The sequence below is a fragment of the Lontra canadensis genome, unplaced genomic scaffold (genome assembly GCF_010015895.1).
Source record: "Lontra canadensis isolate GAN:19392208 unplaced genomic scaffold, GSC_riverotter_1.0 scaffold19, whole genome shotgun sequence".
Lineage (NCBI taxonomy): Eukaryota > Metazoa > Chordata > Mammalia > Carnivora > Mustelidae > Lontra > Lontra canadensis.
This window is the reverse complement of record NW_022631013.1, coordinates 9,408,114-9,424,680: the sequence shown is the minus strand read 5'-3', so window position 1 is coordinate 9,424,680 and position 16,567 is coordinate 9,408,114. Positions and strand designations below refer to the sequence as shown.

General features: G+C 39.8%; 1 protein-coding gene across 2 annotated transcripts; it reads right to left on the bottom strand.

Annotated features, from left to right (window-relative positions):
• Positions 1 to 360: 360 nt before the first annotated feature.
• DNAJA1 (DnaJ heat shock protein family (Hsp40) member A1) lies at positions 361 to 10,173 on the bottom strand. Of its 2 annotated transcripts, none has more exons than XM_032860361.1 (9): positions 10,042 to 10,173; positions 8,801 to 8,942; positions 8,480 to 8,657; positions 6,108 to 6,212; positions 5,181 to 5,408; positions 2,687 to 2,801; positions 1,914 to 2,029; positions 1,521 to 1,621; positions 361 to 733 (listed from the first exon to the last, which is right to left on the bottom strand). In XM_032860361.1, the coding sequence occupies exons 2-9, from the start codon at positions 8,930 to 8,932 to the stop codon at positions 515 to 517; spliced, it is 1,194 nt and encodes a 397-aa protein (XP_032716252.1). In that variant the 5' UTR covers positions 8,933 to 8,942; positions 10,042 to 10,173; the 3' UTR covers positions 361 to 514. The 2 variants fall into 2 exon arrangements, with proteins under 2 accessions (XP_032716252.1, XP_032716253.1); XM_032860362.1 differs by lacking the exon at positions 10,042 to 10,173 and adding an exon at positions 9,855 to 9,949.
• Between the last annotated feature and the right edge of the window lie 6,394 nt (positions 10,174 to 16,567).

The window sequence follows — 16,567 nt, the reverse complement described above, 5'->3', positions numbered from 1 at the left end:
CACAGGCCAAATTACATAGCATGCCATCTTCAAGTAACAGTTGAGGCAATAAATGCAGAGGCATCACAATGAATCCCACTTAACATAACTACAGACCAACACTTCTCTACAAATTCTTTGTCTGATTGCCAATTAAATACAAGTTTTAACTTCATAGCTTAACAATTAAGGGTGATACAATGAAGTCAATACATACACCTAGCATTTCAGTCTGAGCTGTTTCATATACATAGAACTGAAATTAATTACAAGGTACGGCCTAACAAATGCTAGGGGAGATTTTTTTTGAAAGCAGTTTTTACAAATATTAAACTTATCTTCCACACTGAAGTCATCATACATACAGGGCAAAGTCAGAGCTTTTATATTTGAGTTTATTCTTCATTTAACTTTTAAAACACTACTATAGTTGAATATTAAAACAAAAACAATAGCAAGTAGTGAGCTATGATTATAGTCCTTCACTCATTCACTACTGCACATAAAATGCCAGCAGTGTTATTCACTGGCCCCATTAAGAGGTCTGACACTGAACACCACCCCTGGGATGATGTTCATCATCCTCATATGCTTCCCCATTGTAATGGCGCCGTCTTTCCTGATTTGGATCAAAGTCCACCAGTTCTACCTGGTCCATTTCATCAGTCTCTTCTACTTCCTTCCTCTCAGGTAGGAGTTTTTCCAGCAAAGAGAGTTTATCAGGAGACAGAAAGCCATTCTCAGGAAAGTTTACCTGTAAGAAGAAATCTCTACTGTAAGTTCAGTTTGCTGTATTTCTTGTTCCTTTTATATATTACCACTGACCCATTTTTCCCCCAGAAAAACGTGATGACACACATGATGATCTTTTGGTCAATCTGCCAGTCCCAAGTTAGAACATGTGTTCTAAAAGGCATTGCATCTATCTCGCTAGTACGCTGAATTAGAACTTAAGGCATTAAAAAAAATTATCATCCTAGCAAAATTACGTTGTGATGATCACTGTTCTAAGCACATAGGAGAACCCTTCCTGAAATACATACTAATTCCTTTTAACAGGTTTTTAAAAGCTATTTTTTCCTCAAGAAGGCAGTTCTTTCTTTGCCCCAAAGTTTTTTTTCAATTCTCCATTTCTATAAAACATGATTTAAAAAATAGTATTTTTAACTCTATGGTCACCAGAATTTCAGTTATCAAAACTGCCCACTTGGCATCCCTGAAAAATGTTTTTAATAAAAGCTGTATTTATGGATTAAGGGCCAGACAATTTAAGACTGAAAAAAATGACTGAGGGTTGCTTTATAAACCATTCTATTAGCAAACCAAGCCTTGTAGTATTTTGCCAAAAAGCCACAGTAGTTATTTTGAGTGCTTCTGGCAAACTTTAAAATCCCAGTTATAGCCCTGTATTAGCTTAATTTATTTCTTCCTGGACAAGAAAGAGTATCAATTTGATGCACCTTACTATTTGGAAATATAATTGTTATTTTTTTAAATAAGCTAATCATTCTTCAGTATTCCTACAATACTTTATAGCTTACCTTAAATTCGATGATGAGGCGACCCTTCTCATATGGCCTACGATAAATTGGCATGCCTTCATTTAGCACACACTTGATATCTCCATGCTTGACAATTTGACCTAAAAACACAGAAGCCAAGTTTTTCCTTAAATAGTCACATTTTTATGAATAGGGGAAAAAAGAACAGAGGAATGTGCTAGCTCACTGACAGGAATAAATTTATGTGAAGACATCAATCCCATTACCTTTTTTAGGAGCTTCCAAAAAGACCCAATATCCTATACAATTTCAGCTCAGCTTGTAAGTTACATAACTGACCAAGTAAAATACTAGTTTTCTCAGAGCCCATACCAGCTAGGAGCAGATCATGACAATACTAGAGGAAAGACAAGCTCATCTAAAGTATTATACCTGGATGAGAGGTGATGACAATGGTTCGGTTGTCCAGAGTAGATATTGGCTTTTGGAAACCGCACAGTGCTTCAACCAGCTGTATGTCCATACACATGAAAAGGTCTTCTCCTCGCCTATATCAATGTCAATATGACATATACTTAATTATCTTTCAAATCACCGATTATTAGACGTACCACAGCAGGCAGTTATGTTCTCTTAACAGCAAGGGTGTATGGGGATCTTTTACAAAGATGTCTTTTCTTTCCCCATTCTCAAAACAGCTGAGATCTAGAAACAGCAAATATATATGGATCCTGCCAGCTGTTTCCTGGACTTCAGAATCTTGACATTCTAGGCAGCCTCTACTACTTACCATCCCTGAACTGTTACACCATCCCACTCCCTCCTAGTGCTTAGACATTCTTTTCCATTCCGTATTAGTAAAATATCTTACCCAGAGTACTCTACCAAAAAACTCATGTAGAGTCACCTTGAATGACAGCATTTTCCATTGAGACATTTGTTGTAATGCTTTTTTCATCAAATTAAAACCAGTTCCTTCAGGTGTCATTCCCAACACATTTATTGGAATGCTACTCTAATCCAATGCTTTAAATTAGCAACAGATGGATATTTAACACGTTGCTTATCATTCTTGTGCTTCACTCCAAGTTCATCACAAACAGTATTATTTCACAGTATTTCCAAGAAATGTCTTTAAGGTAATGAAAAGCCCATTTAAAAAAATATGCAAGATGTCAATTTGAGTAGTTCATAAAAGTTCTTACCGAGTAAAAACAGCATGGTCCTTCTGATCTAAAACAATGATAATATCTCCTGGTTCCAGTCCTGGTTCTTGGTCTCCTTCACCATGGAATGTTATCTTCTGGCCATCTTTCATGCCTAAAAACAAAAGATTTCATTATACTCTTGTTTAACATCCAACTAATGCCAGAATCTCAATCTGTTAAAAAAAACACTGATGCACATCAGAATCTCAATGTTAAAAAAAACACTGATATACGTTTGTGAATCTGTGGGAGGGGAAAAAAAAAAAGGTCTTGGTAGATGTAGGTTTACCAAAATGACTGAGAATGCCCACATGATTAAATCAGTTCTGTTTCTTATGAAGTGAATGCAGTAGAGAACACAAACTCTACAGAGGTAAGTCTCCAAATTTTAGAGCTATTATTTACTACTAGCTGGATTACCCTGGGGAAGCAAATTGCATGACCTTCCAAAATAAATACTAACTTTCTCTGAGACCTACCTCACCAAGGCCTTAAATAAAAGGCCTATATTGGGGGCACCTGGGTGGCTCAGTGGGTTAAGCCTCTGCCTTAGGCTCAGGTCATGATCTCAGGGTACTGGGATCGAGCCCCGCATCGGGCTCTCTGCTCAGCATCGAGCCTGCTTCCCTCTCTGCCTACTTGTGATCTTTGTCAAGTAAATAAATAAAATCTTTAAAAAAAAAAAAAAAAAAGGGCCCATATTGCCACCAAATCAGCAGACTAGCAAACATTATTAACTATAAATGTTAATTATTTCAATTTCATTACTCATATCCCTCTATCTCCTGAAACAATGATCACCAAGGTGACCCACACGAGAACTCATTATAGAAAACATTAAGCATACATGTAGCCAGTATTAAAATGAATCCCTAGGGCCCCTGGGTGGCTCAGTGGGTTAAGCCGCTGCCTTCGGCTCAGATCATGGTCTCAGGGTCCTGGGATCGAGTCCTGCATCAGGCTCTCTGCTCAGCAGGGAGCTTGCTTCCCTCTCTTTCTCTGCCTGCTTCTCTACTTGTGATCTCTGTCAAATAAATAAAATCTTTAAAAAAAATAAAAAATAATTAAAATGAATCCCTATACAATCACCAAACTAGATCCAGCAGCTATCAACGCATGACTACCAATTTCTTGTATTATACCTCCACCCACGGTACCCCCCCCAACATATTTTGAAGCAAAATCCTGACATAATACTTCAGAGTATGTATGTACCTCTAAAAAACTAAGAACTTAAACCACAATACCAGTATTCAACACTGACAAAACTAAACAGTCTTTAATCATTCATGAAGCCAAGTAACTGTCTTTTTATGGTGATGAAGCAATTAAACTACTAGCTTTTGCTAGTTGTTCCATTACTTTAAAGACCGTGGGTAAATACAGCAAAAATGGCTTCACTCACCACGAATGCCCTCAAAATACATACTGCTCATAGCAAAAGGGGAGGTCTTACCAGAGCAGGAGTAAAAAAAAAAAAAAACCCTACTAAACACAAGAGGAAAAAATGATGGGAGAGTTGGTATCCTGATTCATATGAAAGAATACTACTGCACGAGCTTAAGTTAATGTAAAATGTATGTAATAATATATAATGTTCATATTATCAATAGTTCCACCAATATGCAATATGTAATACTAGTTTCATTTTAAATTAATGAAGTCTGAAAGGCATTACTACATATTCATAATCTAAGTTCTTACATATCAACTAATGAAACATGCTCATTAGTTTAGAAAAATTAAGGAAATCTTTATGAGACCTCCAGAATTCTTCACCTAACCCCACCCTCCATCCTTCTAAGCAAGCATATTCCAGGGTGCCTGACTGGCTCAGTCAGTGGAGCACATGACTCCATTTCAGCGTTCTAACTGCAAGCCCAATGTTGGGGGAGAGACTGATTACTGATTGATTGATTGATTGATTGATTTACAGATTTTATTTGACAGAGACACACAGCGAAAGAGGGAATACAAGCAGTGGGAAAGGGAGAAGCAGGCTTCCCGATGAGCAGGGGGCCCGATTCAGGGCTCGATCCCAGGACCCTTGGATGGTGACCTGAGCTGAAGGCAGACACTTAACTGACTGAGCCACCCCGGCGCCCCCTGAGTGGAGATTATTTAAAAAATCTTAAAAAAAGGTAGGCATATCCCTTAAATTTAGCAGTTCCCAAGAAAATTACTACTGTGTGAAGTTAATTGCAAGAAAAAAGTGGAAGAACTAATGATTTAATAGAAGAGAGTTAAGTGTGGAACACTATTTAATCATTTGCTGATGTGTTATATTAAGTGAGGAGATCCTTTAAGTATTCACTACAATTATACAAAAGCTCGGCATAAAAAAGCACTTATATGTAGCTAAGACTTATCCTTGGGTGATACCATATATAAAACCTATTAAAGACGGTTTTTAACAATTACAAAATGTAGTATTAATAAACTTGCTACAACACTCAAGAACTCACAATTAAGAAAGTGGTTCAGAACTCACCTTTGTCAATATGAACTTCTAGAATCTTCTTCTCTCGAACTATCTTCCTTCCATTGCAGCTTTTACATCTATCTTTAGGACTGATCCGTTCCCCATGGCCCTGGCACTCCATGCACACAGACTGAATTTGCTGAACCATTCCAGGTCCTATCTGATGAATTCTTATTTGCATTCCAGTACCTCGGCAATTGGGACAACACTCAACTGCTCCTTTCTTACCACCTCGGCCTAAATAGTTTAAAAAGAAATGTTTGAATTAGTATTAGATACAACAACAAAGGTTTTAAATGAGTTTTTACATACATCTGATAGAATTCTGCCCTCAAAGTCTACAATTCAGGTTTTCGCATTCGATAAAATACAGCCACCATCAGCTTCAATTTGATCTACTGACATTTTGACTGCTTTCTTAAAAGTGCCAACTCAGAATCTTGTTTTGAGCATGTGCTCTCAAAGCACCATTCTTAGGACTACTTTATCTGTGAGATGGGACCAGTTTAAAGCATTCACTCTTTAGGAAAGAACATTTCCAACAAATAACTTAAAAAAAGATCAGAGGTTCTTAGCAAAGAATTTGTCTGAACAGCTAAGTGTCCCAAAAAGAGGACACTATCAAAATATTATAGACTCTGAAACCATATGAATTTGAGTCTACGTTTTAGAGGGAACAGCAACTGTTCACCTCCAAACAATGTTGAGGAAAAGACACCAAATTTGATTGATCCCAACTGTATTTAGCGCGCGCGCGCGCACACGCACACACACACACACACAGTGGTGTTTTGCCAATATTTCTCAAGGTGGTAGGTTCATGTTTTCTTCATACTTGCACCCTGCAAGATTTAGGTAGTGTACTGTCAGTTTTATATATCCAGAAGAGTCTGTTTCATTTTCAGTTATATTTAGAGGTGTTAAAAAAGACCGTACCTTCACATTTATCGCAAATCACATTCTTTTGCAGAGCTAGTTTTCTTGTTGCACCATTATATAAATCTTCTAAGGTTACTGAGAGCTGATGCACAACATTTTTACCTAAAACAAAAACAGTACTCATTAAAAGTCTGAGATGCTACTCCTCTGTGTTCATTGCACTTCAAAGAAAGATATGAAAGATGATGTTCACAAGATACATCTGTTAAGCACCTACTACCTACATAAAAGGTCACATTATCACTTGTGATCTCAAAATGAGATGTAGTTTCAGATGAGGAAAATTAGGTGAAAGTAATTGCCTACGGACATATTTGTGGCCATCTTACAAACTACAGCAATCAAAAATGTCAACTACAAAATCACTTGGGAAACCAGTTATTAAATAGCAGGTTTCCCAATAAATTAATTCAAACTGCATCTCTGTTGTAATATATTCTTTGAATCTCACTTAGTATAGCAATGATATGACCAATTATTTCATTAAAAAATTCAACACATTAAGTCCGACTAAGCAAGATTGGCCAGGGAAGCAGATATACTTATCCAGTCTCTGCAGAAGATCATTAGTTCTCACTTTTTTTTTTTTTTTAAAGATTTTATTTATTTATTTGATAGAGAGATCACAAGCAGGCAGAGAGGCAGGCAGAGAGAGAGGAGGAAGCAGGCTCCCTGCTGAGCAGAGAGCCCGATGCGGGGCTCGATCCCAGGACTCCGAGATCATGACCTGAGCCGAAGGCAGCGGCTTAACCCACTGAGCCACCCAGGCGCCCCTAGTTCTCACTTCTGACACAGGAGTAGCACACTTACTTTTGGGACAACAGTACTTAAAAACTGTATTTCTCATACAGTGCTAATACACCTTCCTGCAGTCACAAATATTTTATAACCCTGATACCTAATACAGAAGCTGCGAATCACATGTGGTCATTTAGCACCTTAGTTAAGACCACAGATAAAGGAATTTTTGTTTCAAATTAATCTAAATTTAAATGGAGCCAGGGGATACAAAGGAGTGACCGATCTCATCTTAAAATGCCAAGTGGAAGGTGGAGATTGCGTAAGGACACAAAGGCTACACAAACGAAATCACCTGCCAATGGTTAGTAAATTCTAGTTAGTGATTCTTCCAGTGACTTTTACCCACCACAGAACAGTACTGCCTTAAACCTATTTTCTCGTATCTACATGTCTAATGAATACTTTTAGTTCCCCAAAGAGTGTGAAGCACCATTAACTATATCCTTTTGTTCCTAGTTCCACCTTTGGTTCTGTATCAGATATAGTCCATGCAGTTGGTTCTGATATGCTAAAAACTGCCCCTCTTACTCTAGCTTTATAGATCTGAGAACACAAGGAAGGAAAACAAAAACTCCTTTAGTGTGGTTACATATCCTTCAGTATCACACCAAAAACCAACTTTCATTAATCTAAGTCAAAGTCTGCCAGCCAATTCCTTAAAATTCTTTTTTTCTAAATAAAAACCACTCTTTTTTTCTGTGGGACAAATCATCCTCAACAATTAACTATGATTGCAAATTTTTCTGAAGTAAATTCTGCAACCACATTTCTGTTAAAGGTTAAGCACACGTATTTTAGTAAGAAGCTGAAACAAGATTAAACAGGCCATAAGCTATTTGGAGTTAAGAAAAACCTGTGTTCCATTCCTGACTCTACCTTCCAATATATGACCTTGAAAAAATGTTAATTTCTAACTTTAACTCACTTAACTGAACAAGGCGATGTACCTCCAACTGGATTGGGGGGGGGGTCAAAAAAGCTCTCTAGAAAGTGTTTTGTCCTTTACTCTATTCCTTTAATTAATGCTTGATAAAGGTATCAGAGGGCTTTACAAGCATTTAAGTAATCTCTATACCCAACATGTGGCTGGAACTCACGACCCCAAGATCAAGAGTTGCATGCTCTGCTGATCGAGCCACTCAGGTGGCCTACAATCATTTACTTGTTAGAACTTGACTGGCCTATTTTTGGCTACATCAATCCCAGTTTAAAAAACATCATAAATCAAAGTGGCAGTATATGTCAATTTGCAACATTATACCAACAGGTAAACAAGCATTACAAATAGATACAAATAGATACTTTCTGAAGAATCTGCTTTCACTAATGGCTACTTTAATTTGCTCCATGTAGACTACATTATTCTTTTTTTTTTTTTTTCCATTTATTCATTTGACAAAGATTAAAAGTAGGCAGAGCAGCAGGCTGGGGTGGGGGGAGCAGGCTCCCTGCTGAGCAGAGAGCCTGATGTGGAATTCAAAGCCAGGACCCCGAGATCATGACCTGAGCTGAAGGCAGAGGCTTAACCCACTGAGCCACCCAGGCACCCTGGACTAGGTTATTCTTACCTCTCCTTTCTCTCTGCATTCTTCCTCCTCCTCCAAAAAACATATCAAAGATGTCCATGGGGGAGCCAAAACCACCACCAGCTCCACCTTCTTTAATTGCCTGTTCACCTCCTTTGTCATATAATTCCCTTTTCTTTGCATCAGAGAGTACTTCATAAGCTTGAGAAATCTGTTTAAACTGTTTGAGAAAAAAAAAATTTCACTGAAAGTGTTGCAAAGCAGTCACTGTATTACACATACTCATTGTCAGGTTGTAATAATTACTATACACCTGGCAAAGAATCACACAGCTACATTTAAGAGTCTGAGTATATCACTTGCCTTCTCTCCTTCATTTGGATTCTTATCAGGGTGGTACTTCAAGGCCAGTTTCCTGTAGGCCTTTTTCAGTTCTTCTTGGGTGGCATTGGGTTTGACCCCCAAAACATCATAGTAAGTGGTTTCTTTCACCATTTTCTACAGCCTGAAATAAAATGCAGTTTTAACTGACTTTCAACTGGAAATCTTAATTAGTAAAAATCAGAGTTAAGGCAGAGACATCTGCTTCTTCCCCAAATCTGACTTAAAAAGCCTGCCTTCCCTAAACTTCAGAGAAGGTAACCATTCTTTGGTAATTCAGCCGTAAATTCTAACCAACTAAGTATTAGCTAATAATTATTGGGATAATTCAAAGGCCTTTTATGGCAGCTGGTTCCCCCTCTCCCACAGGAAAGCTCCATACTAATGCCACTATTATCTGGATTCTGTTTCTCTTTCCAGTACTGACAGCAGTAATCAAAAAGGGCACCAATAGGTTCAGCCTATTGGTTATTACATTATCATTGTCTTTGGTAAATCTGATAAGCACACACTCCCTAGATTTAAAAAAAAAAAAAATGTGGGCACGGGGGAGGAGTAGAGGGAGTGGTTTACGAAACTGATTAAAAGCACAAGAAAGCAACCTCCCCTCCCCCCTCCTAAGGATGTTTCTCAATCACAGAACTTACAGCATCTCCACTTTGACCACCGAACCCCTCTCGCCCCCACAAACCAGCGTAGTTTATATGCCGTTAGGTTTCCCCTGCACTAAGGTCAGATCTTAAAGGTTTTCTTCTTTCCACCTTGACCGAAGGAGTGGGAGAACCCCAGCCAGCCTTCAACAAAGAGAAGGAAGAGACCAGGGAAGCGGCCGCAGCCTCCGCCCCGCTCCCCTCGCAGCCCCTCGCCCCTCTCGCGCGTGCGCGCATGGTCGTCCACCCCCAGCAAGCTGGGGCGGAGGGGACGCGGGGGCGCGCACGGGGGGGGGCGGGTGTAAAGCCGAAGGCGGCAAGTCCTTGGGGACCTCAGGCTAAACAGAGAGTGGAGAATGCTTCAGTAACGTCTCGGGCCCACTCACCGCGTGCCGGAGATGGGTTGCCGCGGCACCACACCAGCCCTCCCAAAATGAGAATCGTGAGTACAGGAACCGACAACCCTCCCGCCCACGCGGAGCCAACCGCCTCCGACCGCGGTCCCATCCGGCTTCCCGTGCCAACAATGGCGCCGGTCTTGGGACGAGGGGAAGCGCGAGGGCTGAAACTCACCGGTGAGAGGGCCGAGGCCGATGTGGGGGAGCGGGAAGGAGCGCGTTGCTGGGCGCAGCTCGGGTAGCCGCCGCTCCTCCGCGTCTCACCGAGCGTTCTGGAAAGTTCCGCCCGGCGCGCCGCAGCCGTCGTCTTTTGTAGCCGAGTCCCGACGCGTCACTCGACGGAAGTCCCGCCCCTTTCGCCGTTGCCACCGCCCCGCGGTTACCAAGGCAACAGCGCGGGGGCAATCGGCCTGGGAGGAGCTGTGCCGAAGGGCCTTATGGGATTGGGTGCGAGCTTGGGTTCCTGGAGCTCGTGGAACTTTCTGGAGTTCCTTTCTCCACCCGGTGAGACACAGAGTGCGGAAGTCTCGGGCTGGAGTGGGGCTAGCTATAAGCGGGACAATACCAGCCCAACTCCGGATTCCCAAGCCCGCGGGACCGCAACGGCCTGCGACCCGAGAAGGGCTTGGGAACAGATCCCCATGCAGGAGCTGAGTTCGGGACAGGAACCTCTCAGAACAAAACCCTGCCCTACCTCCTCCCTGCCGACTCCTTTTTTGCCGCTTTGAGCATCTGTAATTGGCCTAGCTCCTCAGTCCTGAGATTCTGGGAACCCGCGGAGGAAGAAGTGAATTGTTCTGGACGATCTCCCAGGTCTCTGAACTTGCTCCTTTTCACGCGTAGTCCGTGGACTTGTAATCCACCAAATTGCAAGTGGGAAGAACTCTTTGTGCGAGTCCAGGGCCATGCACGTATGTTGCTTACCTTGGTCCTGACCGTGTGCTACACGTTGGGCACAGGAAAATGTTTGGAATACCTTGGTCCAAACTGAGGGTCTTGGGCTACTGGCCTGGCATTCACTTTGTTGACCAGTGAGAGGCACCAAGAGTGGTTAACAAATCGTTTTAATTACCTAAATTTTAACCCCCACCAGCCTGTAAACTTGCATTTACAGTCTGCAAAGTGAGTCCTTGCATTTTTAAGTGTCCCGATGGGGGCCATAATGGAAAATGGAGTGTTACATTCAATAATACTAAATATAGGAGTATTTATCTACCACCAAGGAAACTGGAGATGCAAAGTAGAAAAAGCTCGGTTCACATGGCTTAGATTTTAGTAGGGAACCAGACATGTCAACTAACTCAAGAGAACCACAAAATAGAGGTCAGCAAGGAAGAGACTCCTATATCAAATCTGATGGAATAGAAAAAGAATCTGTGGGAAAGTAGTAGAGCTGACCGTTTTTTCTGAAGATTTTATTTATTTTTGTTTAATTTAAATTCAGTTGATATATAGTGTATTATTAGTTTCAGAGGTAGAGTTCAGTGATTCATCAGAACACCCAGTTGCTTATTATATCATGTGCCCTCCTTGACGTCCATCACCCAGTTACCCCATCCCTCACCCCCTTCCTCTCCAGCAACCCTCAGTTTGTTTCCTATGGTTAAGTCTCTTATGGTTTGTCTCCCTCCCTGATTATACCTTGTTTTATTTTTACCCCCTTCTTCTATGCTTCTCTGTTTTGTTTCTTGAATTCCACATATGAGTGAAATCATGTAATTGTCTTTCTCTGCCTTTTTTTTTTAAGATTTTATTTATTTATTTGACAGACAGAGATCACAAGTAGGCAGAAAGACAGGCAGAGAGAGAGGAGGAAGCAGGCTCCCTGCTGAGCAGAGAGCTGGATGTGGGGCTCCATCCCAGGCCCCTGGGATCATGACCTGAGCCGAAGGCAGAGGCTTTAACCCACTGAGCCACCCAGGCGCCCCTGACTTTTTTTTTTCTTTAAAGATTTTATTTATTTGACACAGAGAGGGAGATCACAAGTAGGCAGAGAGGCAGACAGGGAGAGAAGAGGAAGCAGGCTCCCTGCTGAGCAGAGAGCCTGATGCAGGGCTCGATTTGAGGACCCTGGGATCATGACCTGACCTGAAGGCAGGGGTTTTAACCCACTGAGCCACCCCAGTGCCCCTCTGATTGACTTATTTTGCTTACCATAATATCTTCTAGGTCCATCCACGTTGTTGCAAATGGCAAGATTTCATTTTCCTTTGATGGTTGGGTAGTTGTGTGTATGTGTGCGTGCACGCATATATATGTATATATATGCACGTGCACACATGTGTGAGTGTATATGCACACGTGCACACGTGTGTGTGTGTGTGTGTGTGTGTGTATGCACACATACACACCACATCATCTTTATCCATTCATTTGATGATGAATTTCTGGGCTTTTTCCATAGTTTGGCTATTGTGGACATTGCTGCCATGAACACTGGGTTGCACATGCCCTTTCAGATCACTACATTTGTATCTTTTGGGTATGTACCTAGTAGTGCAATTCCTGGGTCTTTTTACCTTTTTAGGAACCTCCACTGAGCTGATTTTTTATTTTTTATTTTTTTAATTTAAAATTTTTTTTAAGATTTTATTTATTTATTTGACAGAGATCACAAATAGACAAAGAGGCAAGTGGAGAGGGAGAGAAGGAAGCAGGCTCCCTGCTGAGCAGAGAGCCCGTGAGCTGATTTTTTAAAGGGAGAAAAACATTCCCAACATAGAAGCACAAGAGAAGGGTAAGGGGTGAAAGAATGTGATACTTCTAGGGAATTGCAAGTAATTGGATGTTGTCACAGCTAAGGGCAGTGGGCTAGGCATTCCAATTTTACCATATTATAAGCCACGTGTTTGTTAAGCTAACATCGGTTAAGCGTATGAAATAATAAGTAGAATATATGTATCAAATCACTTTGAGAGTTTCCACAATGAATGTTACTATATCTAGTATTTCTTAAATATTACTGTATTTAGTGTTTCTTTTTGCCTCAAGAATCCAATTGAAGTTCCTACAACTTTGAGAAAGATGGAAGTCAACATAAAGCTATGAAATAGCTTTTTTTGATATCAAAAATCTTTCAAGCTAAGTGAGCTTAATTCTTTATTAAGACTAAAACAAGGGGCATAAAAGTTGGTTTTAAAAAAACGAAAACCGTTGCTTATTTGCTTGTATGTTTATAGAATATCTCTCAAGGATACCAAAAAAGTTGTAATATGGTTGCCTTTGGGAGATATATGTGCTGGTAGAGGAAAATGGGAAAGACACATTTCAGAATATAGCATTCTGTAACTTTAGAATATCTAGTTTATTTGAATGTACCACTTATTTAAAAAATTAAACTTAAAAAAGTATAGAATCCTCTCCTCCCAATTCAGACTTTGAACTAGTAATTTGTCACCCCAACAACAAAGTTAGGTAATTCTTGGTGGCCTTAAAAACCATCATGACATGTGTTCTAATGTTTTTCCTTCATAGAAACTTAATGATGCTAAAAATATGTCTTGATGAATATTCTAGCTTTTCAGTAAGAGAACTTAGTGCTTTTAAGGATTCTTATTTATATAAAATACAAAAAGATGGCAATAATTTAGTATGTGATTTTTTTTTTTTGGTTAAGAAATGGTATCTCATCATACATGCTGTTTGTAATTTGCCCCTTTCACTTAATTTATTGTCATCTTACCATGTTAGAATAAATAAATCTACCTTTTTTTTCTTAAGATTTTATTTATTTGACAGAGAGAGACACAGTGAGAGAGGGAACACAAGTGGGGGAGTGGTAGAGAGGGAGAAGCTGGCTTCCTGCTGAGTGGGGAGACTGATGCAGGGCTGGATCCCAGAACCCTGGGATCATGACCTGAGCCAAAGGCAGATACAAAACGACTGAGCCACCCAGGCATCCCTCTACTTTGTTATTTTTAACGGCTTCATAGTATATAGTATGCAGGTATTTTAATTTATTTAACCATTCCCTATTGGCAAACATTTGAAAATTTCCAGTGTTTTACATTCAGTGGTGCAGAGCATTCTCAAATACAGCTGTAGACACTCATGCCAGTATTTCTGTAAGATGGACATCTAGAATTGAAATCCCTTCAACGTAAGTGCAGGTTTAAAATTTAATAATTAACTACCCTTTTCCTTTTTTGGCTTTTGTGTTTCTTTTTCTTCTTCCTTCTTTTCCTCTCTCCCCTTTTGTTCATTTGCTATGCTTAGGAAGCTTTCACCAATCCAACATTATAAACATATTCTCCCAGGTTTTCTTCTGGTATTTTCATGGTTCCAATTTTTACATTTAAATCTTTATTCCACCTATAATTGATTTTGGTTTAAATACTGAGGATTATTTATAAGAAACTGAGTTTTATTTTTCTTCAAATAGAAAGCTAGGTTTTCTGTTTTAATACTCTATTTTTCCTGCCTAATGTGAAATTGCCATTTTTCTTATATAGTAAATTTACATTAAAATACATTTTTAATTTTTTTAATATTTTATTTATCTGAGAGGTATTGTGTGAGCATGAGCAGGGGAGGATCAGAGGGAGAGGGAGAAACAGACTTCCAGTTGAGCAGGGAGCCCAGTGCGGGACTCGATCCGATGACCCTAGGACTATGACCTGAGGCAGCCGTTTAACTGACTGAGCCACACAGATGCCCCTTAAAATGTATTTTAATGTCTGGGAGGGCTAGTTTCCCTCACTGGTCCTCCTTTTTACAGTTTTTCCTGGCACTTTCTAGTATGTTTATCCTTCCAGGTGAATTTAAGAATATTTCTGACCAGTTCTCCCTAAATCCAATGTGACTTTGATTGTGATTACAGTCACAGTGCTTTTATACATCAGTCATGTTTATAAGGTTGAATCTTCCTACCTGTGAACAATGTATATTATGCATACAGCTGCGTATTCCCGTTACTGTGTTTTATAGTTAGTGTTTTTTAAAAACTAGGTCCTGATCATTTCTTCTTGAAATTGTTACTAAAGATTGTCTTTTTATTGTTATCATGAATGGTCTCTTGTCTTATCATTGATTTTATTTCAGTGGTATGCATCATAACTTTCCCTAAGCATGTGGCCAGATTACAGGTATTCAAGGAGGTAGCTGGAGATAGAGAGACGCATGGTAGAGGCCAAGTCATTAGGGCTTGAACACTATGCTAGTAGTTTGAATTTTATCTTGAAAAAATACTGGAGGATTCTCAGGAGGATGGTGATATAACTCTACGAACTGACTTTTTTCTTCCTGAGTGCCTGTCAGGCACTGTGCTAAACTTTCTGCAATTGTTGTCATATATTAATGCTCACAGCTACCCTTTTTTTAACAGGTGATTTGATCATATTTACATTTTAGAACAATCATTTGGTACTGATGTGAAAGATGGATTCCTAGGAAGCTTTTACTGTGAGAGCGAAGATTACAAGTGGTGAGGCTTAATAATAGAAATAGAAATAGAGAGAAATAGAAACATAGAAGTGGAATCTGCAGTTCATGGTGACCAGCTGCGGAGGTGAGGGAGAAGGCGTCATGCCTGACTTCCGGCATTCTGGCCTTAGCAACACAATGATTGGGGATGTCCTTCCTGAGATAAGGGAGCCCAGAAAGAGGAGGATGTCTTTGGTGGGGCAGAATTAGGGAGGGCAAAGATGAGTCCAGTTTTGGATGTGTAGGATTACTGTATACATTTTTCTTTAGATTAAAAAGAGAAAATTTTTATTGGAAAGTACAAAATGGAAAGCAAATTATAGCTAAAATGCTGTTTCTTATGCTTGTATAAATTAAATTTCTTGAAACATTTAGTTTTTATTTGACTGTGGGGCCTAGTGGGGCTGGAGATATTTCTTTTTGCATATCAACAATTTGTTCTTGTTCTCCTCTTTATAATTATACATGGTTTATCTTCTTTATGAGCTCCTCTCCCTTGCAACCCTTCACCATTCCAGTTGTTATTATTTATTTATTTATTTTAAAAGAGGTTCCTTATTTATTTGAGAGAGAGAGTACAGAGGGAGAGGGAGAAGCAGACTCCCTGCTGAATGGAGATGTAGGGCTTGATCCCAGGACCCTGAGCTGAAGGCAGACGCTTGATCGACTGAGCCACCCAGATGCCCTATTTTTCTATTTTAAAAAAATTTGTTTAATTTATTCTTTTCAGAGAGTGTGTGTGTGAGTGAGAGCACAAGCAGGAGGCAGGGACAGGGAGCTCCCAGCTGAGCAGGGAGCCCTACGTAGGGCTTGATCCTAGGACCCTAAAATCATGACCTAAGCCAAAGGCAGATGCTTAACTGAGCCATCCAGATGCCTCCAGTTTTTATTTTTTAAATATACTTTTAATTTTAGAATGGTTTAAGATTAGAAAAGTTAAAAGGATAGTACAGTGAATTTCTTTGTAGCTGGTATCCAGTTTTCCCTATTGTCGTCATGTTTAAATGATAACAGTAGTTACAACTAATGAACCAATACTGATACATTATTAGTAACTAAGGTCCATTCTTTATTTGAATTTCCTTAGTTTGTGCTTAATGTCCCTTTTCTGTTCCAGGACCCCATCCGGGATACCACATTTCTTTTAGTGATCATATCTCCTTGGACTCCTCTTAACTGTTACAGTTTCTCAGATTTTTAAAATTTGTTTTTCATATTTTTTATAACCTTGACAGTTTTAAGGAGCACTGGCCAGGTATTTTGTAGACTGTCTTTCAGTT